Consider the following 23,428-nt stretch of genomic DNA (forward strand, 5'->3'; position numbering starts at 1 on the left):
AAGAGAAAAATCTAACAGAAGCATTATTGCGTGAACTATTCTGGAAACATGAATTCAAACTATTTTTTAATATAAACAGTGTTAGAAATGGAAAGAGAAATGGATTTTAGATGGTTACAAATTCTGTACAGCAAACTTCAATCAGTGATTTTAATTAAAACCTTTCAAAGACTACACTAGATGCTTTAAAATGCCCTCAGTCCTTGGGCTTGTTAATGATGAGATGTTTATTTATCGTACATCTTTGAGGACAAACACTCACCTCCCAAAAGGGGGGACAGGGAAAGAAAAGTATTGAAGTTGCTTTGTTTCTTATAATCTGCAATTTTACTGCAAGAGATAAAGACTAAACAAGAGACAAACAAACCTTAAGCAGATTAATAACATGAAGTGAATGGTAAGAATTCAACAAATTTACCTGGATGGCAGCCAGGTTCTTTTGTTCCTGCGATGGTGCCTCATGGACAAAACGCAGCCAGTTAGAATATCGTGGATTGCTAGCATCCAGAACATAAAGGACCTCGCCTTTACTCCCTCGAACCTGAAATATTAAAAACCATTTAACAAAATGAACACCAGAAACAGTATCTCGGAGAAAAGGGAAAGATTAAATCTTATATGTAAAGAAAAAAAAGTGCTAGATTAATTTTTATTGTATGTTTTAGACACAAGCACAAAGACATTGAAAGTGTCCAGTCCACCTGGTGTTTGGCAGGTGAATCCTGCTTTCAGCACATATGCTCAGATATTGGCAAACATTTTATTTTTGCCATCAAGCACATGATGCATTATCTGCTTATGATATCTCACAGTGGATATACTACTCAGAACTCCAGCAACTGTGTCAGCTTCTTCCACTATGTTTACTCTCTCTTTTCTCAATCTCTTCCTTACTGAACTCTACCTCTCTCTTTCCTAACCGACGCCAATCTGCCTCCTCTCTGACTCTCCACAAACATACTTCCTTCTATTTCTTCTTTGCCAAATATTTCAAAAAAACAAAAACTAATACAATCAAGAGGGCACTTTCCTCTTCCTCCCTTGCTACTACATCCTCCTCCTCTCCCACTCCACCTTCATTCACCTTCCTCACCTAGAAAAGAACAGGAGTACTTGTGGCACCTTAGAGACTAACAAATTTATTAGAGCATAAGCTTTCGTGGGCTACAACCCACTTCTTCGGATGCATAAATTTGTTAGTCTCTAAGGTGCCACAAGTACTCCTGTTCTTTTTGAGGATACAGACTAACACGACTGCTACTCTGAAACCTTCCTCACCTACATTCCCTCTAAGTTGCGTAGCTGCAAAGCAGCCTATTAAGTGCTGCGCAGCCGTTCAGGGCTGCAGCGGGGAGAGATACATCTCCCCCAGCCCTGGACCTGCCACAGCGGGGAGAGGCACCTCTCCCCACAAGCCCCAGACCTGCCAAGGCCGGGGGTAGAGGCACCTATCCCACAGTTTTGCATCTCCAAATACTTCCTACCTTTGAGCTACAGCCTTCTGTCCCCCTGAATCTCATCTCTCTCACCAACTTATTCAAATACCTTTCATAAAATCATATTCTTCTTGTAACACATCCCTCATTAAATCCTCCAATTATATTTTTGTCTTCTATCATTTCCAGGCCTTTTCCTCAGTCTAGGCCCATGTACAAACATACTGTGCATCTCCTCTTAGTCCCTTCACTTCCTTAAGCTTTGTTTTCTATACTAATCTTGACACAAAGTATAAACATGTGGCCCCAATGGTCACCATTCAATCTTAAATTATACCTGGCTGAACTTTCACCTGAGCAGTGGAGGATATGATAAAAATCAAATTAATGTAATATGCAGGGGAAAGGCTGTAAGTTATTTAATTAGAATGCGAAGGAAATTAGTCTCATTAAGTGAAGGGGCTACTTCAAAAGACTGCACTGTATCATGAAAGGTACATTTTACCTGCACAAGTGCAACTCATGAATGAGTGATCATCACACTCATTCCACCTTGAAATGCCAGTGATGGGGAAAAAAATCAACCTCTCTACCAAGTTTATTGATCTAGAACCAGGCCATCTTGTCTGATTTTCTCAGGTCAGGCCTGGTCAGTATATAGATGGGAGAACCACACAGAAGGTATAGTGCATGAAATGTTCTTGTTCTACAGTGCCACGTACTGCTAGAGATCACTAAAGATTTCATAGCATTTTTTTTCCATAAGCATTCCTGGTGTTTTGTCCACATTCCAACTCAGATTGGCAGAATGCAAATACTTATGTTTCCACCTGTAGTTTCAACTGGCTAAACTATTCTTCACTCCCCCTTCTAAAAACACATCTGGGGGTTGGTGACAAAATACGTCTGCTTGGATTAAGAATATAGATGGAATTCACATAATCACACTTTACAGGTAAACTCTGTATTTCCACAGTAGCACAAGTTTATGTTGTACTCACAGCCTAAAAAGACCTGAAAACCATAACTGAGCATCACGATAGTTACGTTGCTATGCCCACACTGTTCTAAATATGTAAGCTGCAGAACACAATCTCTGTATGAAAATGTTTAACAGCACAGATTTACATCTTTGAGCAATTAAAGACAAGCTAATGGCTTTGGGACTTGGCAATAACTACCAAGAGTGGGAGTGAGGGAGGCCCACCAAGCTGGTCCTAGAAAGGTTTTCATCAGATCTTGACTTAGGTTGCAAAAGAGAAACAATCAAGTTCATACTATAAAAGCCATATGTTCTTCTACCTTCCTTTTAAACTATTTTTTCATTTGCTTAATCCTCAAATTATATTGGAAGAATTTATATTCATCTCAGTTTTACAGTCATCTCAGTTGGGCGCTCTCAGTGCCTGCCAACGCATGAAGAGATGTCGAATGTGCATCAAGGATTTAACACATAAGGAAACTATTGACCAAAATAATCCCATAAAACCCTTGAAGACATGTGTTTGATTTTCTATTGCTTTTTTCACCTCATAAAGACATAATGTTGCATTAAATATACAGATGTGAAACAGAGGAAAAAAAGTCAAGAAAAATATATTCAAAACATTGTATGTTACACTGGACTGGATTAGTGACATTTACGGATGCCCTGTTCTCACTGATGAGCCAGCGGGGGCTCATATGAGCCCTTTCTTAACAGAGCTAGCCTCCGAGCCCCATGAAAGAAAACAACTTTTATTTATAAAAGAATGCCTCCAGCTCTTATCCTTACAAAGACAGCTCTAAAACTGTAAACTAATGCAAATCAATCACAAGGAACAAACAGCTGGACTCCAGTTCTACAGTTTGAGGCATGGGGAACCTAAATGCAGACACTGTAAACATCAGTAATTAAGTTTGGGGTATACCTCAAAGAATCATTTCCCTAAAATCCTTCAGCTAGCCCCCATGCCTAGTGGTGTGATCATGAAGCACAGGAATAAGTTATGTTTGGGGAAGCAGGAGACATTCAAAAACATGTTTCACAGATGTGTGCTAAAATCCTATGTTCAGATGTGCTGGTAAAACTGTTCAGCCATCCAAGGGGATAGAACTAAGATGGCTGCCACTCAGACAGATTTGCAGGTGTGCTCATAATTGCCATAGCCGCAGCCATTGTAGCAAAGGGGTTTCCCCTCCTTCATACCCCATCAGTGCCATTAGGAAAGCATAAGAAATGTACTATGCAATTTCAGTAGCTCACCCACACCACAGCAGCTGCTCCAGCTGTGCTAGTGAGAAAGGAAGACAAGAGAAGATGCCAAGCAGCAGTTGGGCAACAGTCCTGAAGACACAGCAGCTTGCCTCTCTCCTCATCAGACTGAGGCTTGGCAGGCAGGCACTAGAGCCTCAGGAGCCAATACTGGAATGGAACATGAGGCCTACACTTGCCCTCTCCCCACCACCACCCTGGGGAAAATGGCTTCCACTTATAATCCCCCCCAGCTACTCACTACCCTACCCCAACCCCTTTCTACATAAACTAGAGTTTCCTGGCTCCAAAGGCCCCTATCCCCATCCACCCACCAACTGTGACACACTCCCAGACAAGACTTTAAGGATCAAGGGATGGCTTGATTACAGTCTATAAGTATCTACATGGGGAACAAATATTTAATAGAGGGCTCTTCAATCTATCAGAGAAAGGTACAACATGATCCAATGGCTGGAAATTGAAGCTAGACAAATTCAGACTGGAAATAAGGCATAATTTTTTTTTTTTAATAGCGAGGATAATTAACCATTGGAACAATTTACCAAGGGTCATGGATTGGAAGTTTTTCTAAAAGATCGTCTCTAAGAATTATTTTGGAGAAGTTCTATGGCCTGTGTTATACAAGAGATCAGACTAGATGATCACAATGGTCCCTTCTGGCATTGGAATCTATGACCAGAAGTGATGTGCTCCCTATATGTCCAACCACCCCACAACTAGAGGCCGCAGAAGAATCTGCCTGCTACTACTATTGTCAACAGGGAATTGTATGGAATCGATGGAAGGAAAGAATATTTAATCAGGGAAACTCACATGTATCACAGACTCAGGCTGGATGTATTTGAGGGAGCCTTTTGCAAAGAGTAACAGCACAGCATTGCCTATTCTCCACACCCCCAAATATATATCTGAATAGTGGCCATTCATAAGAGACTGTAGAAAACCTATTTAAAAGAAGACAAAGTTTATATTGCTAGCGGCAATATGTTCATGTTCCCTACCCTGCCAGTAAACAGGGTACTGACACCTGACTGCAGGAATAATTACATATATTTGAAATTATATTTTCCAGCTTGGTAATAATGGGTCTAGTCTGTGTCCGGTAAAATGATATGCCCAGTTTTAAGTACAATTCCTGAAAATCAGCAAGTGATGTTTGGCCTCATAGTCCAAGAAAGGATTTTAAAAACCATTCAAACAACATTATACCCCAAACACAGAGCTGGCAATTATTTCAGATGAAATGGTTTTTAAAATGGTTTCCTAACAAGGTCAAATTTGAAATGTTTTTAAACCTCACAAGACTCCTGTGAGGTAAATAAGTATTCAGGCATCTACAATATTACCCAGGGATAAAATGAAGCCCTGAAAAGTTAAATGATGTGCCTGAGGTTACACTAAACGTCAGTGTCAGAGCTGGAAATGGAACTCAATATTTGGGCCAAAAAACACGTCCTTTCACCATTACACTGCAATCAAGTTAATTTTGTAAAATCATTCCTCTGATTGAAAAGTTTTTCCATGAATGAGTAGAATGGATTTAATTTAACTGAGAGAGAGGATGTGATCCCCATCCTCCCTGCCCACAGCCCTCTAAACAGAAGGGCAAATCTGCAGACAGGTGGAGCCTGATGTTCTAGCATCAGCGGCAGTAAGGTAATATCCTAGTAGAGCATTATAAATAATTAGATATCTAAAATGCATGAAGATATCTATAGTGTGCAGTGGATGATAGCACACTTTTCATATTAATGTCTGGAAAATATCTACCTGAGCTTGAACACAGTGGTGTCAAATACATTACTGAGTTAATTTAGTCAAATTTCTTTTACAATAAATGAAATAACTGAGACTTATGTGATCAATTTAATGTCTCTAAAAGAAAATTCTCAGATTTCTATTAATATCTTGCTGATCTTTCTCCAGAGAAAGGTAAGGATGTATAAGTAGGGCCCTACCAAATTCACAGTCCATTTTGGTCAATTTCATGGTCATAGGATTTTTTTTTTTAAATCGCAAATTTCATGATTTCTGATATTTAAGTCTAAAATTTCATGGTGTTGTAATTGTAGGGGTCCTGACCCAAAAAGGAGTTGTGGGGGGTTGCAAGGTTATTGTAAAGGGCTGGAGGATTGCAGTACTGCTACCCTTACTTCTGGGCTGCTGCTGGCAGCGGCTCTGCCTTCAGAGCTGGGTGGCCAGAGAGCGGCTGCTGGTGGCCGTAAGCCCAGCTCTCAAAGCAGAGCCACTGCCAGCAGCGGCACAGAAATAAGGAGGGCATAGCACGGTATTGCCACCCTTACTCCTGCGCTGCTGCCTTCAGAGCTGGGCCCTCAGTCAGCAGCTGCCACTCTCCGGCCACCCAGCTCTGAAGGCCGCAGTGCAGAAGTAAGGGTGGCATAGTATGGTATTGCCACCTTTACTTTTGTGATGGTGCTGGCGGGATGCTGCCTTCAGAGCTGAGTGCCCGGCCAACAGCCACCACCCTCTGGCTGCCCAGACGTAAGGGTGGCAATATCGTGACGCCCCTAAAATAACCTTGCAACCCCCCTCTCCCCCCCCCCCCACACACAGCCCGTTTTTGAGTCAGGAGCCCCAGTTTGAGAAACACTGGTCTCCCCTGTGAAATCTGTGTAGTACAGGGTAAAAGCACAGAAAAGACCAGATGTCACAGTCTGTGACGCATTTTTTTAACAAAGTTTAAATTGGAGTACTAACACTTAATTCAATCAACTCCGGATTCTTAAAGCCATTTCAAAAACATTTAATATTTTAAAGAAGTTTAATAATTAAGGGCTTGATTCTTCACTCACCACAAGCCACACCACCTCCGAGAGTAGTCCCGCAGGAATCACTAGACTAAATGTGCAGCAAGGTGCTACTCAATGGGCCTGTTCCAAAGACCACTGAAGTAAATATCTTTGATTAGGGCTAAAGTGAGTAAGGGTGATAAAAATCAAGCTTAAACCAAGCACTTAATAAAATACATGAATCTATACTAAATAACTGATGAAAAATTGTGATAAGAAAAATTATTACTGGTCAAATTAGGATGGCCATAAAACCCCACCAAAAGCATTTCTAGAAGAGTCAAAATTTATGCCAAAATTTGAAAATTAAAATTAAAATCAGAGTAGGGGAAAAACAACTGGAAACCCTATTTCCAATGTTTGAGCTTGGATGTGGTGGTAATTTTAAATACAGGCACATACATTTATGTGCATGATTGTGAGAATGGCAGGGGAAATAGTTAGACAAAGAATATTTCTGGAAAGAGGAGAAAACAAAGCTGCCTACAGAGTCATTGAAGCAAACCATTTTAGAAGATGCCTTAAAAATGTAAAAATTCTCTAAAGAAAAAAAGCATCAGAAGAACATTCCATCATGTCATAGAAGAACTGCACACTACATTGCTGAATCCCATTTCACTGACATTGCAAGCATTAATCTTCTGAGCAAGAAAATATAACAAGCTTCAGTTCAAGATTTTTTTCTTCTGTGAAATCTCAGAAATATTGTGAGCTGTTACATTGTGTATAAAAGGCACTTCTCCCATTCTAGCTCACATTTCTGATTAGCAGGAAAGATGATATAATTCTACCAAAAATTAAATTAAAAACTTTCAACTTTTCATACCTTGAACAGAAACATTAGGGGTCTGATCCAAAGCCCACTGAAGTCAATGAAAGTCAGGTCTTATTACTGTAACCAATTTGTCACTGCAACAGTGTTGAGAGTAAGTAGCAGAAACAAAAGCTCATTTCATTCTCTAATATAAATAAACATAAGCAGTAGCTCCCATAAAAAGACTGATTTCTAGCATGTGTCTGCTCCTCTCATATTTAATTTACAGCATTATCTTGGCAGATAGACAGAAGCCAAGCCTAAAATATATAATGTTCATTGCTATAAGTGTATTATGTGGCAGCTTATCCTGACCAACATTTCTTCATAGTTTGTTAGGAAATTTGGAAAGGACTAAGTCCTTCCAGTCCTCTCTGCATTAATGTTTGCCAAAAATCAATGCTAAAACAATGTTTGCCATATTCCAACATTACTCAAAATGAAAAGCCACTTGCTTGGTTTTGGGAAAATGAGAAAAAGTATGCAAGACAACACCTTCCCCCCTCCCACATAGCCTGCAGAAAACAAATACTGGGGGTAACATTAAAGTAGCCTCCCGAGATAAAAAGTTATGTAAAATAATACGATGCCCAAAGAGTATTCTGTTCTGCCTTTATTTTCCCTTTGGACAAATAAAGCAAAGTTTAAAACTGCCATGCTTTGGATTATATTCTAAATAAAATAGATGGACTTCAGCATATGAATATATAAATGCCATCAGGGCATTTGGGTTGCCCTAAAAATTATGAGGCCAAAGCTCTCTTTCACAGATCATCAAAAATTAGTTGCATCTAAACAGTATGACATGCAGTTAGTCCAAGAGACTGATGACCTTAGACAAAAATGCGATAAAGAGTCCTGTAGCACCTTATAGACTAACAGACATATTGGAGCATAAGCTTTCGTGGGTGCATACCCACTTCGTCAGACGTGTAAGGTGCCAAAGGACTCTTTATCGCTTTTGACAGATCTAGACTAACACAGCTACCCCTCTGATACTTAGAGAAAATGTTTGAGTTAGAAATCATTTAAAAAAATACAACTACTTTGTTATCTACCCTTCATTTTTTTCACCCCCTTAACTCTTCAATAATAAATTGCAAGCTGCAGCTCTTACGGAGTTGAATTTGACAGCTGAATCCAGGATGCTCTTGTATCAATCCTTTAGAGAGTCTCTTCAATGAGCAAGTGTAAATGTTTGACTTCTTCAAAAGAGTAGAAGTCGCATAGGAATTGCAAGCAGAATAAGGACATTCTGTATATATAACAATCACAAATATTGATATTCTCAGATCGTTATTTAACAAAATTACTGCCGATCACTGGAACACAATAATTCTTTTAAGTACTATGTTTTACAAAGACCAAAGAAAAACATGGAAGTACAGTTCTCTTTCAGTGTGACCTTTTAAAAAAGCTCATTCAGAATGTTGTTCCTCATCACAGATCAAGCACAGACCACATCAGACCACAACATATTGTGCACAACCAGAAACGTATGGTGGTAATATTTTTTCAGGTGAGCCCAGCAGAAAGACTACATTTCCCCTGACTTTTCTAGAAGATGGTCTCACTAAATGGAGGCTAAGATCACGTATGACACAGTGAGAAAACATGTTCTGTCACTGTCCATATTTATCCAATCTCTGAAAAAGTAGAGCATTTTCCTTGTTAGCCTCCAAAAATGTAGTATTTTGATTTTACAGATTTACACTTTCAAGTAATTTTGCCTTAATAGTCACTAAAATATGTATTCATATTACACTTGGTCCAAGTAAATGGCTACTAACTTAGCAAGCTATTATAACTGCCCTACAGAGTTTCTGGAATAACCATCTATTTGGACTGTTCAGCTGCCTTTAACTTTATAAATTCCTGGCCCCAAATTTCAACTCCAGGCTACTCAGCATGATTAAAATTACATTATAGAACTAGTATTCAGATCAACTCTAATAAATACAAACTGCCTGGGTTCAAACATCCAGGAAATCATAAAATTTGGTATGCAGGAATCTTTTCAAGACTCTCAAAACTATGTTGGAGTAAGATGTCATGCAATGGTTTTAGAACAACTCACAAAAAAACCCTTTTTCTGGTTTGCTATCAATGGGGTCATGTTAATGTTGTCAGTAAACACATGTGTTTGGCTTTTATTTTTTGCCTTACAAAGAAAGGATACATTCAATATAAACATCAGCAACAAGGCATTTGAAAGATTATTGCATTCCCTGAGCAACCTAAGTTAGAAGGCCTTCATCTTGGTGCCTTTACCTACCCAATGTGTTCTAAAGTCTACCCCAGGTAGGATATCTTATTGATTGAAGGTAACCTGTAGAAATGTAGTGAAAAAGTGAGATAGTTCTACGATACCAAATTGTAGGACATTCAGTACACAACTGACCTCAAATTCATACTTTTTTTAAATTGATGAAGGCCAATGAAATAAAGCCAGTTGCCATGACACCACAACTATCAGTTGCTCTCCTGGAATATAGAATCAACTCATACAAAGAAGGAACATAGGAGTGTTTGCACTGCATATATTCTCTCATAACCAGTCAAAATGAGAACCAATCAGTGGTGAAGACCTTCACAGGCTTGATCCAATTGTGAACCTTTTGCTGTTCCCACATCACTAGATTTATACTGATTTGGGGTATCAGGAGGCTGTCTTTTAGCATTCTTTCACAAGTTGTTTAGCTATGCAGAATCTGATTTCTAGCATGCTTTTACAGATAACTTGATTGTGGTGAGACCAGGTTATATTGTGTATGTAGTCTATGTTAACACTAAACTATTATTTTTTAAAAAGCCTCATTTCCCTTTTAGTAAATGCATAGATAATTCTTTGAATACATGGTGGGAACAGGACATTTCATCTGCTGCCACACAATAAACAAGTTATAGTAACCTTTATGCCTCCAACCTCAGGAGGAGGGACAAGAAGCTGTGCACATCTCTCTCCACATTGAGGGAGAGAGCAAATTTTTATGAGCTTGCGCTGTGCAGATCTTTCTATACAGTGCAAGACAGTATTATTTTGGGTTTATCTCCCAAAAGGAGTGTACACGTGAGTGCTGGGTGAGTCCTCTCTCGCAGAGCTGACGTCAGTCTGCATCTGCAGCTAGGTGTGGCCCTAGCTGTGTGTGTGTGTGTGCTGCAAGAGGCTGGAGAACCTAATTCATTAAAACAAGGAGCGGGAATCCAGGCTGGTGGAGCAAGAGAGGCTCAGTGAAACCCCAGTACATCAGGTCGCATCCCGGATGGGGGGAGTCCAACCCGTCACAGCTATATATTGTACTGCAATTGTCATTAAAAAAAACGGTAGCCACCTGTATAACACAGCACCCAATTCATATCAATGAAGAGTTAGAAACATTTCCAGATTTATTGAATACTGCTTTCAAATATCCTTGCTTAAAACACCTTGAATGTGGAAAGTGCTATATAAAAGTAATGCAGTTTTTCTGTAGCAACCTGTGGGATCTTGAGGGGAGCATGCCATAGAGTAGCTGATCCATGGCTCTTCTTTACTATCAGTCCCACAGAGCTCCACCCACCCAGCTATGCGTCTCCAAAGCTTGAGGAGATTGTGCCATGCCGCCACTGCTCCTTCCCTTCTGCAATTTTTAGGCCCTTTTACAAGTTCCTTTCTTTATCCTCCTCTACACTTGCAGAATGGAGAGAGGAGAGGAGCCAATTACCTGCCAACCTACAGCACAGATCTACAATACAACTGGAACAGTTCGAAAGCAGCATGAGGCTGGGGCCCAAAAAAGCCTTACAGCCATGTTAGACTGTAACAGTGTTTGAAAAAGTTTTCAAACACTAGCAAATACAGGACCTAATCCTAGGTATCTCAAACCCAATGATCAGGCCACAAAGCGACTCCCTAATGTAATTTTTTAATCTCTTCCATTGCAATATGTTCAACTTTTAAAGGGGCATGGTCAGGCTAAAATTTTAATAAAATAATAACAATAATAATCATAACAAACAGTCTCTTAACCATCACTAACATACTTTTTTTTTTTTTTTTAAAGGCTTCAGTGTTCATAATCAGCTTTTCCTTGCTTGTTGTTTACTTTTTTTCACATTCCTCAGCATGGATAGCAATTAGTTTCATTCTTAGGGTCTCATAAATTAGCAGGATTTAGGTGTTATTCCTTATTCCCTTAAAAGGAAATGATTTCCCTTAAATATATTTTAAAAAAAATCAAAGAAACATTTATATTGATGTTAGGCTTTGTAAAAACTCCTACTTGGGGTCAAAATAATCCCTCGAAGTTAATAAAAAATTATTTAATATATAGTAATTAAGAGCCTAATCCTGCAAATGCTTTCTACTGGGTGTAATACCACTTTGGGATTACTCATGGTAGCAAGCACTACATGTGATAGTAAGCGTTTGCAGAATCAGCCCCATAGATCTCACCTCCCACATCAGTCTGCAGTCTGTGTTTTCATCCAGTTCTTGAGGCATTCGCTTCTCTCCTGCAAACGGGCCAAATTTTTCACCCTAAATAATGATTACACAAAGAATGCATGAGTTACCAAACTACAATCTTTTGTATCACTTTAGCTTCAGAAGAAAAAGACAATTTTGTTCTATCTGCCTCCCATTCTCCTAAGGAGCACACATTAAACAGGGTTGCAGTGGAGAGCTGGATGGCTAAAACTTAAAGTTCATACACCACTTTGCAAATTTAAGGCTGTGTCTATCATGTAGAACTACAAACATTATTATACAATAAGCTAATGTGTTTGGGGTTTTTCTTTTCATATTTTGTGACATTGTTATTTTACAACAGTTTCCCCTACCACATATATCCTCCATTTGGCAAATAATATTTTTCTGTATTTTGAAAGAGGCTGAAATTCACATGACATTTGTTTAATAAAGAACTACAAAACGTCAGCACCAATTTTATCTCTGCATAAGGTTATAAGAAAGTATTTTGCAACAGGCATCTTTATAAAGGGTAAAGTATTTGGCAGCTAGAGAGTTTACATTAGATTTGCATGATTTCAACATTGTTTTTTGAAGTATCAAATCAAAATACTTAACATTGAGGTTTTTGAACATACAGAAAATCTGTTTAAGTAGCACTGAGCATGTACATGTCTATAAACTAATTCAAGCTTATGTAAACAAAATAAAAATTGTAAAATATTACCTGTTGTTCACAATACAAGCCATGAACGTATGAATTGATATGTTCCCCCAACAGTTTTGTCCCAAACATATCACACTAGCAGCATGGTCAACCATTTAACTACGATTTTATTCCCATAATAGTGTTGTCTTCAGTTTGCAGCAACAGATCTTGTATATTGTTGGGCTTCAGAATACTTTTTTGTTGTAGGCATTATCCTAACTGAAATGCTTTATGTTCCTTGCTCTGAGGCACAATTTTCTCTTGTTCAATAAAAAAAAAGTGTTTTTATGTAGTATATGTTCACATTTTTAAATATATGTTCTTGTCTACCATATCCCTTTCCTGCCACCCTACACTCAATCAGATTAGGTGGCTTTTCAGCTTCCATCCTTTAACTTTCTCAGACTAACTCACAGAAGGCCAACTGGGGGAAAAACAAGGAAATTTCAGAGATAAGGTTTGTTCGAAACAGCAGAAAAATACAGGCAATATAAGGTCAACTGTACAAAATGGTAGGAGAGAGATTAAAACGATATCATGAAAAGTCCTTAAGATTTGTAATTCATGGTAGAAACTCCTCAATTTACCTGATACAGGTCACATTTCCACATTACATAATACCCAGTCCCTCAAAATTCTTCCAGGTAGTCATAGAATCATAGAACTGGAAGGGACCTCGAGAGGTCATCTAGTCCAGTCCCCCGCACTCAAGGCAGCACTAAGTATTATCTAGACCATTCCTGGCAGGTGTTTGTCCAACCTGCCCTTAAAAATCCCCAATGATGGAGATTCTACAACCTCCCTAGGCAATTTATCCCAGTGCTTAACCGTTCTGACAGTTAGGAAGTTTTTCCTAATGTCCAACCTAAACCACCCTTGCTGCAATTTAAGCCCATTGCTTCTTGTCCTATCCTCAGAGGTTAAGAACAACAATTTTTCTCCCTCCTCCTTGTTAACAACCTTTTATGTACTTGAAAACTCTTATGTCCCCTCTCAGTCTTCTCTTCTCCAGACTAGTTTTGGTGGGATGAAATTCCCATACTAGAAGTTAAGTATTCCACTCTTGTACAGGCTAACTGAAATGGCTATTCACTGCTGAAGCATAATAAAGTGATACAAGTTAACTGTGACTTAGCAGTGTCCAAAGACTGGATTTATAAACTGAGAACAGTTTAAGTGTAAAAAGATACACATGTGAATTGACACATACCAAAAAGTTCAGCTGTAAGAGAAGGCATCAAGGCCCCAATCCTGCAATGTTTTACGCAGATGCTTAACTTTACTCAAGTAGTTCTAGCTAAATTGATATAAGCTATTTTAAACAGACAGTCCACACACAAAGTTACACTGGTTTAACTAAAGGTGTGATGTTAAACCAGTGCAACTTCTATGTTGGTTTTTTTTGTATGTGTGATTTTTTACACAAGATCAAGGCCCAAATGTGTAAGGTATGGCTGTTTGTGGCTCCTTCTCCCCCAACTTTCCAAGAGACAACACCAGCATGCTATTCAGCATTCAAGAGCTCCTGCTAGGGACACAGAGAGCATTCCCCTTGTATCCTTCTTCTGCAAGATGGACATACTCCTCCCTGACACCAAGATCTTCAGTCCCCTTTTACACTAGGCCATAGAAGGGACAATAGACAGGTGCCACCCAAGTTGGAAAGGATATCTATTCTTCCTTCCCACCAAGTCACAAGAGATAATGCCATGGGGCTCTTCATTATTTCATCCCACAGAGCTAGGAGAGGGAGAGTAACGGTCAAGGATCAAACCTCTAGGAGGGAAGAGTGGGCATTTATGGCAGCAATTTTGGGGAAGCATAATCAGCAGCATAGGCTGAAGTCTAGAGGTTAAGTTAGGTGCACATAAGTAAAAATGAGAGAGGAAGGAGACTCAGAAGCTAGAAACGGGATGATTACTGCACTCCAATAGCTGCAGCTGATTGCATGAAAAAGGCTCTGTGTTGCAATGCTCAGCCAAACCAATATTATAATAAATGAGTTGTCTTTATACTCCTAAGTATAAAGACAATGAATAAGGGCTCCTGCTTTTAATCAAACAGAATCATCCAATCCCTTACTTCTCAGCACTGAATCCCCAGCAAATTAACAACTACTTATACCATATTGTGTATTGTCCTTCTCTAAAAGTTTGACTGAAAACTATATTTTATTTTTAGTATTTAATTCTCATTTTTCATTTAATTTCTAAATGTGAGTTTTAATATTCCACCATCTTTTAACATTAGTCATATACTAAAGCAGTAAGGTTAGCAATGCTTAGAGGCCATTAGTCAGTCAGTCTAGTATTTGTAATCCATTTCTGTTTACTGTTTCTCTCCATCACTGTGTCCCTAATGCAATGTTTATTCTTGGAACTGAACAAAACAACTGTAGAAATATAAAGCACAGATCTAATCAGAGATAAAAACGTATCAACACAATCCAATTAAATATCTAAGTATTCTAGGTATGAGTGCACTTTAAATAGGACCTGTCTGTCAAGGTAACCTTAACAGCTAAGAAGTTAACTTTTATAATTTAGTTCCTGTAAGCAAAAAGAACATAATGCCAGATTCTCCTTTACACACAAGATAGCACTAGAGTTCTAGAAAACACTGTTAAACCTTAATATCAGCAAGCACAATATTACATACGCTTAGGCCTTGTCATCACTTGGAAAAATTGTGCGGTATTTTTAAACACGTGCTAGCAAACATGTTAAAATTCTAGTGTAGACAAGGCAGCTGTAGCTTTAATGTGTGTTTCTTGGATGAGGTAAGGGGTTACTTTACCAGCCAAATGTTAAAACTATAACTGCTTTGTTTACCCTAGTTAATATGTGTTTGCTAACACATTTTAAAAATACACTTCCTCCCTTGGTGTAGACATATGGATCATTTTGGTTACTGTTGATAAACTTTTGCATAGCTCCATAATTTTGAAGGGTTCTGAACAGAGATCTTTAAAAGGTCACTAGTCAAAAGAATTTATAACATAAGGATAGGATTGTAATTTTGCAATCTTCCCCCAAGTAAAGGGAAGTGTTTAATAATACTACCTAGCTCTTACATTGCATAGCTGCACTGCCCCAGGAGCAGGCCAGCATGTAGACTGTGACTGTCACAATTAGTTCCCTGGTTTCTCTCTTGATCCAGAGGCAAAATAGTCTGTGATCGCCCTTCTCCAGCAGCAGATTACTTCTTTTATGTTGGCTTAGTTCCTCTGGCCAGAGAATTGTGGGGCAAGGAGAATCGTGGTTCTGCCTACCTCCCCACGCCCACCGCACCCCTCGTGGCCCCATCCACCACCCACCAGCAGGGGCAGTCCTGCAGTGCCTGATCACTTCCCCCCGCCCCAGCCTCCCCAGCTCTGTAACTGGCAATAAGGGTAGCCCATGCAGGGCAAGAGACAAAACACAGAATACTAAGATAATAGACAAAGGAAGGGTCCTGGGAAAGGAAAGATGAGGGTTAAGAGTATGGGAGAAGGAAAGAGATTACACAGCAGGCAATGTAAATTCTTATATTTTAAAATAAAAGCTGCAAGAGGAATGGACAGCAGTGGAAGAGAAATCAGCAGTGGAAAGCAAGGCAAATAGAGTGCAGAAGAGAGATTTCAAAGAGGAGAGTGAGGACACTTGGTACACAGGGAGGACGAGGTCATTGCAGACAGCTGTGTGAAAAGAAGGCACAACAAGAGCAGGAAGAGACAGAGCAGCAAAACAAGAAGACTGGAGCCCAAGGGAATGATGGAGATGAAGATTAGATGTACACACAGGCAGGACCTAAAAGTGACTGTGTAAATGCTGGCTTTCTGAGGCTCCATATTCCCCGTGCCTCACTTATCTCCATAACAAATGTCCTCAGCGTGCTATCCTTGGCTCTGTAACTGGATTCTCTCCCTCTTGCACTTCACCAGTAATGGAAGTTCTGCATGTCAAATTAGGCGCACAGCTACACCCATGCAGACCTTATTGTTTTCAGATTATGCCCTCAATGAGACCCTAGCAAACCTACATAACTCTACACGGGGCATAATCTGAGAGCAGGAGGAGGTGGCCTGGGAGTTGGTTGGGGTTTCCTGATGTAAGGCAACCCAATCTCATAGCAAGTTAGCTTCAGTGCAAGGACTGTATGCCATTGGCGGCTCAAGTGTAACAGAGCTCATCCTTCCTCTTATGGGGAGTGGCTGGCACAAAAGGCAGTAAAGATACTTTAGGCAACTTTATGCCAGTGAAGTTCCCTTTTGTAGGAGAATTCTCCACTGGGCCTTTTCCAGCCACTTACATAGCACAAGATAGCCTTAGCAGCACACAGAATCCAGCCCAAGGGAGCTGCATGGCTGAAGGTGAGGACATAATTTTATCTGCAGAACCTTAATTATTGATGGCAATTAACAATGTAGAAAGTTTGACTGTCATGACCAGGTTTGTTTTGTGAGGATGACAGTGAGAAAACAATCTACTTGCAAACTTTCAAAGGGAGGATGAGAAGCTGAATGTACCTATCTCATGTACTTATATGGCCTCCATTATCACAGTATCTGATAACCTCACAATCTTTAATATAATTATCTTCATAGGTGTGTGAGGGAAAGAAGATTAGACAAACCATCAGTTTCCCAGGCTACAAATGTTTTGCCATCATAGCTATACCAGCAACAGAAGGAGTTCCGCCGGCATGGCTAAACCACCCCCCTGAATGACATTAACTAAGCTGACAGAAGAACTCACTCTGTCGGCACAGTGTTGTATACACTGAGAATTTTGCAGCACAGCTATGTCAGCATTAAGCCCTTTTTGTGTTTGTTCTCATTCTAGACACCCTCACAAGAAACATACAGAAGGCGGCACCTTGGTGCACATGATATTCTATGCAGTGAGGAGAAAGAGAGCTTCTTGAAAAATAGAGATGTGTTGGACAGACATGGGCTCAAAATAAGCAGAGAAAAAACAGAATATATGGCATGTAATTTCAATATATGAACACTGAAGAATTATCCTTGAAACTGGACAGGCAGACAACTCTGAAAATGCAAAGCTTCAAGTATCTGAGTTTCAGAGTCCAGGAAAATGGAAGATGAAATTAGAGCTAAGATAATAAATGTGTGGCCCAAATAGAGAGAGCTAAGTGGTGTAGTGTGTGACAGGAAGATACCAGTAACACTAAAAGGCAAAATCTACAAAAGAGTGGTCTGTCCACATTTAATGTATGGCCCTGAGTGTTGAGCAACAAAGAAGAAATATGAGCAAATGATCTGTTCCACAGAAAGGCAAATATTGAGATGGATGAAATGTGTATGTAGAGACATGCTCAAATTAATACCAATAAATGCAAAAATGAGAGAATGCAGGCTCAGTTGGGTTGGTCGTTTTAAGCACAGTCCTGACAACTATGTGGTAAGAGTCCAACAGATCAAGAATGAAGGGAAAAAAACCCAGCCAAGGCCAACTCAAGAAGAAGTAGTAGGATGTCATAAAGGAAGATGATGTGTGAGAGAGGATATGGCACTGGACAGAGCACTTTTTGCGGGGAGGGAGTGGGGGGAGTGATGGGGGCAGGACTCGTAGATTTGATGGGATTAATGCAAGGGAGAAGAGCTGTGCCAGCGCTAGGGGGTATGATTTTTTTTTTTTTACACTCTTAGCTGACATATGCAAACAAAACTTTGTAGTGCAGACTAAGGACAGGTCCACACTACAGCCTAAAATCAATACAACTTATGTCGCTCAGGGATGTGAACCCCACACACACACTCCTCCCAAGCGATGCAAGCTTCGTGCTGTCCCCACAGGCACTATGTTGGCAGGAGACACTCTCCCGCCAACACAGCTTCCGCTTCTTGCCGAGGTGGAGTAATTATGCCAACAGGAAAGCGCTTTCCCGTTGGCATAGCACGTCTTCACCAGACACGCTACAGCAGTGCAGCTGTACCAATGTAGTACAGACTTGCCATGGGACACTGACTATATCTATCCCTGGGTCAGTTAGCTCCACTATTTTACATTTATACAAATCCTTTCATCCCAAAGGATCCCCAGGCACCTTACAAAGTACCTACAGGAATCACTTCACCAACCATCAAAACGCAGACATCTCTGGGGTGGAACGCAGCAATAGTTTCATACTGCATAATGTTGAAGGACAAGAAGTCAGGAATACCACATGTGATTCATACACCAATCACACAAAACTTCTACTGCAACCTTTAGGCTACATTTACGCTTGGAGCTGGGAGTGTGATTCCCTGCTTGAATATACATACTCATTGTGACAGAATACGCCCCTGCGTTCTCATCCTACACACTAGTGTAATATTTTTGCACAAGGCGTGTCTTATGAGGAATCACTTAAAAACGGAATTTGCTGATCAGTAATATCATGGCAAAATGCACATAGCAGTGTTATATGTGAATTTATAAACCAACTGAGATCATGACTAAAAGTATGTTTTCCAGATAAATCTGGTGAGTGGCTAAACCAATTCCTCAGAGACAAAGAGCAAGCTCATGCCTCAACCAGATGTAAACAAGGCTGATGGACCATTACTTGATAAGTGGCCATTCTTTGGCAGGAAATGGTGGGGGGCAAAAATACATTTTAGCAAAGAAATAGCATGGAGTTTCCTTCCACAGACTGCCTGTTGCCTTGCTCTCAGCAAGAAATGCTTCTCAAAGGGGGGCAGGACTAAAAAAAGAAGGGGCAGAACCCCAAGACACCTTCTCTCTCTCTCCCTGCCTATTGCATTCACTGTACCTGAAGAGACAAAGGAAGCAGCCACTGGACTCTGGGGAAGGGGTCCTGACCTAAAGATTTGGGTCAGTAAGATTGCTGAAAGCATGGGGTGAGAAAACTTAAACTACATTATATTCATAGCAAAAGTTAAGCACCAGTAAGTGTTTTGTCTTTATTTTTCTTGTGACTACTTCTGACTTTTTGTCTAATTACTTGTACTCACTTAAAATCTCTCTCTTTGTAGTGAATGAACTTGTTCTATTTATTTCAGCTTGAACACACTGGATTAGACAAGTGTCTGGGTAACAAGTTGTGTGCATATTATTCCCTTAAAGGAATAACGGACTCAGTGTATCTGCACTGTCCAGGAGAGGGTTGGGCAGTACAGGACACACATTTCTGCAGGGGAATCTAGGACTGGGAGCGTGTTGGGGTCACCCGATGGTAATATTTAAGGCTGGTAAGAGCCAAGGTGTGGCTGGCTGGCTGGCTGTAGCACACACAGACATAGCTGGGAGCGACTTACACATTGGAGGCAGTTTGTGAGCAGTCCAGGCTGGAGGATACAGCAGCAAAGCATTGTAAAGGGCACCCCAGGTTAGAGGGCAGGGGTGACACAGCTTCTCATTGGTCTGGATTGTACCCTGGTATGTCACACTCGTGCTGGCTCTCATCAAGCTAGCACACTAAAAACAGCAGTGTAGCCACAGTAGCAGGGCAGTGGCCAGTGGCCACAGCACAGGCTACCCCCGGGGTACATTCTCAGGGTGGCTAGCACATGCCACAGCTGTTCGCTGCCTGCGCTACCACGGCTACACTATTTTTAGCATGCTAGCTCGATGAGAACTAGCATGAGTAGGTAGGCGAACTGGGAATCACACCCCTAGCTCCAAGTGTAGACATACCCTAGACCAGTGGTTCTCAACCAGGGATCCGGGGCCCATGGAGAGGATCCTCTGAGCAGGTTTCAGGGGGTCTGTCAAACAGGGCCAGCACTAGACTTGCTCTGGCCTAGGGAAGAAAGCCAATGCCCCACTGCTTGGGTGCTTTCCCAGGGCTATATAAAACCCACCTCCACAAAGGGAGTAGCTCCCAGCGCTGGTGCACGTCTACACTGCCACTTTACAGGGCTTAAATTTGCAGCACTCAGGGGTATGTTTTTTCACACCCCTGAGCAAGAAAGTTGCAGCGCTGTAAAGTGGAAGTGTAGACAAGGCCTTCATCGAAACACTACAGCACTGCAGCTGCACCGTTGTAAGTGAAGACCTGCCCAAAGACCTGAATCTTAAAGTGATTTTTTTAAAAGTTGCAGGCATTTTTAAATGTAAAAATAACCTTGTCAGATTTGGAGAGGAAACAGAAGTTGTAAGCAGCTAACCAATATGTCCTGCAACACAATGGTCCCAGAGGCAAGTAACAGCCTTTTTTGATGACTACAAGTTTTTTTTCTTCAGATATATACACATTTACCAGTTCTAGCAAACAAATATTCTATTATATGCCAATATATACTAACTAATACCAGATTCTTACACTTCATTTCCTCTCAAGTCAATAAAAAATAATGAATGAAACAGTGACTAAAAGGAGACAAACTGCCATATCACTAAAATGGCAGAAAACACAGTAGGGATCAACTTTAAAGAAAGTCAGGAAGCAACAATTGATCTTGTTCCATCTCCAGCAAAGCACTGAGAAACCAATAGTGCCAATGCTTATGACTGTATCAAGAGTTTTGTGATATTGGGTGTTTGAGTTAAAGTCTAGCTGATAGAGAGAAGAGATTACATGAGAATCTCAGCTTTCATTAAAAAAAAAAAAATACGAAGTTTCTAGCCCTTGTAGTAACAGAGAAAAGCTTGAAAACATGACCTGAGTGCAACCTCAGGGCTCACACCCAAAGGCAAATTAAGAAGGATGCAAAATGAATTACCGTATATACTCAATCATAAGCCGGTTCATTTATAAGCCGACCCCCCAAGATGGATAAGTAAAAATGGAAAATTTTTATAATCTGTTCATAAACCGACCCTATAATTCAGGGGTCAGCAAACTTTGACTCCCGGGCCATCAGGATAAGCCGCTGGTGGGCCGAGATGGTTTGTTTACCTCGAGCGTCCGCAGGCACAGAGGTAAACCTAAGTAAACAAAGTGTCCCGGCGTGCCAGCTGCTTACCCTGACGGGCTGGGATAGCAACTGGTGGGGAAATTTGGGGGGCCGGGGGGGGAGAAGCTGGGAGTCAGGGGAGTAACCCCTGTGACCACCCCCCACATGACCCCACCCCTAGCCCAGAACCCCCACACTCTCCCCATCCCATCCCTTCCCACCTTATCTGGAGAGGATGTCTCTGACCTGGCTGGAGCTGCTCTGGCAGGCTGGGCAGTGCGGCCGCAGCCTGCTCCAGCAGACTAGACCGGGCGGCGCGGCCACAGCACGTTCCAGTGGGCTGGGCGGCACAACCGCAGCATGCTCCAGCGCCCGGGCGGTGCAGCCACAGCCTGCTCTGGGGGGCGGGGGGCGAACGGCACGGTTGCAGCCTGCCAGCTCCGGAGCTGCAGCTGCTTCGGAGGCTGGGGGGAGAGCAGCGTGGCCAGAAGTGCAGAGACTCTGGACCCACATCTTCCCTGCTGGCTGTGCTGCTTCTCCTTGCTCCCTCTGTTGAGGGGAGGGGTTGTGTCCCACCTCTCCCTCTCTATACCCGTTCATAAGCCGACCCCCTTCTCTGGTGCTTCCCTTTTTTACTAAAAAAATTCGGCTTACGAACTAGTATATATGGTATATTTTTTTTAAAAATCACTCGATTTTTGAGGGGTGTGACATTATTTTTGAGCAACTGGGGTTAGCAATACTAATGATAACACAAGGACATCTGAAAGGAGCACTTTAACCACAGGAAAGAAAGATACAGTTAAGATGTCAGACAACACAGAGTACACTACAGAATTTGCTACTCAAATATATGTCTAATTTCACATTCAGCACCTCCTCCCAAAAATTGTTCATGGAATGACTTTGGTGGCCATTACAATAGATGGCTATTATATAGTATAATTAGTATTGTTCCCCCTCTGCTGAGGTAAGCTTCCCAGTGACATGGAGTCTGGTTACATCCTATGAACAATTTATTTTATTTATGCACGTAGACCAGTCCTGGAACAGAGGTGGTCACAAATAGCATGCAGGCCAAGTCCTTCTTTCAGGAATCTCAGCCATACACCAGGAAGTAACACTGGTCTCGGTTGACCAAGGAAGAGAGCAACATCTGCTGCTTACACAGATACCTCTACTCAGAGCCTTGCATAACAAAACTAACAGCAACATTTAGCATGCCTTCCTAACATTGAACATTTGCTGCCAAACTAAGAAAAAGTACCTGGAAGGCTATGTGTAAAAGCACCACCTGGTGACATCTGCCTAAACAATATGGAGGAATTCTGGCACTTAGTGTAGGCAAGTTCTACTTTTCTTTTTCACCAGTTTCACAGCAGTGAAATTTATACTTAAGAGAGAGGGAAATCAGGCCCAAAATTGTAATGACTATTGAAATAGATAATTTTGATGAATTTCACTGTATTCTATGGAGTCAGATGAATTGCACACACCACAAGAAAGCCCAAACAGCACCTCTCTCAAACCAATAAGATCCAAAAATGGGACAGACACACACAAAAATCCAAGAAAAACAAAAGGTAGAAGCTTAAATTAATGTGGGACTGATCATTTTAGTTCTGTACCACTTCAATTATCTAAATATAATGGGGGACACCGAATATTTCTGGATAACTGAGATTGTGGATAATCAAGAGAATTCTCAATTTAATTAACAGATGTCAGGGGATGTGACCTGTTTTGAATAAGAGGGATTTGCACTTAATTGAGGTTTCAGCTGTAGCCACCACAGTTTCATTATTCTGCAAAGCAAATTAAATCATTTATTCTGATAAAAGTGAAAAAACAGCAAGAGTTTGGTGGGGAGGGAGGTATATTTAGATGGAAAATGAGATGGAAATGGAGAAATAGGTCAGGACAGGGGCACTGCCTGGGTTTTAAAAACTGTTTTAAAACACAAATAAAAATGTAACACCAAACCAAAATAAAAACATCCTACTAACCCCTTCCTATGCACACGATTAACCCACTCTTTGCTTATGCATGTACGGGGCGGGGATTTGCCTAGCTGGGCTAACCACTTTATGCCACTCCCCAAAGAAAC

At 40.8% G+C, this 23,428-nt stretch overlaps 1 protein-coding gene across 11 annotated transcripts in view; it reads right to left on the minus strand.

The window, feature by feature from the left end:
* PRDM5 (PR/SET domain 5) overlaps nucleotides 1-23,428 on the minus strand; it is a 138,322-nt gene that overhangs the window by 114,008 nt on the left and 886 nt on the right. For all 11 annotated transcript variants that reach the window (XM_042842383.2, XM_065596302.1, XM_042842382.2 and 8 more), the window contains exons 2-3: nucleotides 11,753-11,836; nucleotides 419-541 (exon numbers count right to left, since the gene is read on the minus strand). In XM_042842383.2, the coding sequence (XP_042698317.1) occupies nucleotides 419-541; nucleotides 11,753-11,836 (207 nt within the window). The remainder of the gene's footprint in view (nucleotides 1-418; nucleotides 542-11,752; nucleotides 11,837-23,428) is intronic.

The sequence above is a fragment of the Chrysemys picta genome, chromosome 5, assembly GCF_011386835.1.
Source record: "Chrysemys picta bellii isolate R12L10 chromosome 5, ASM1138683v2, whole genome shotgun sequence".
Taxonomy (NCBI): Eukaryota; Metazoa; Chordata; order Testudines; family Emydidae; genus Chrysemys; species Chrysemys picta.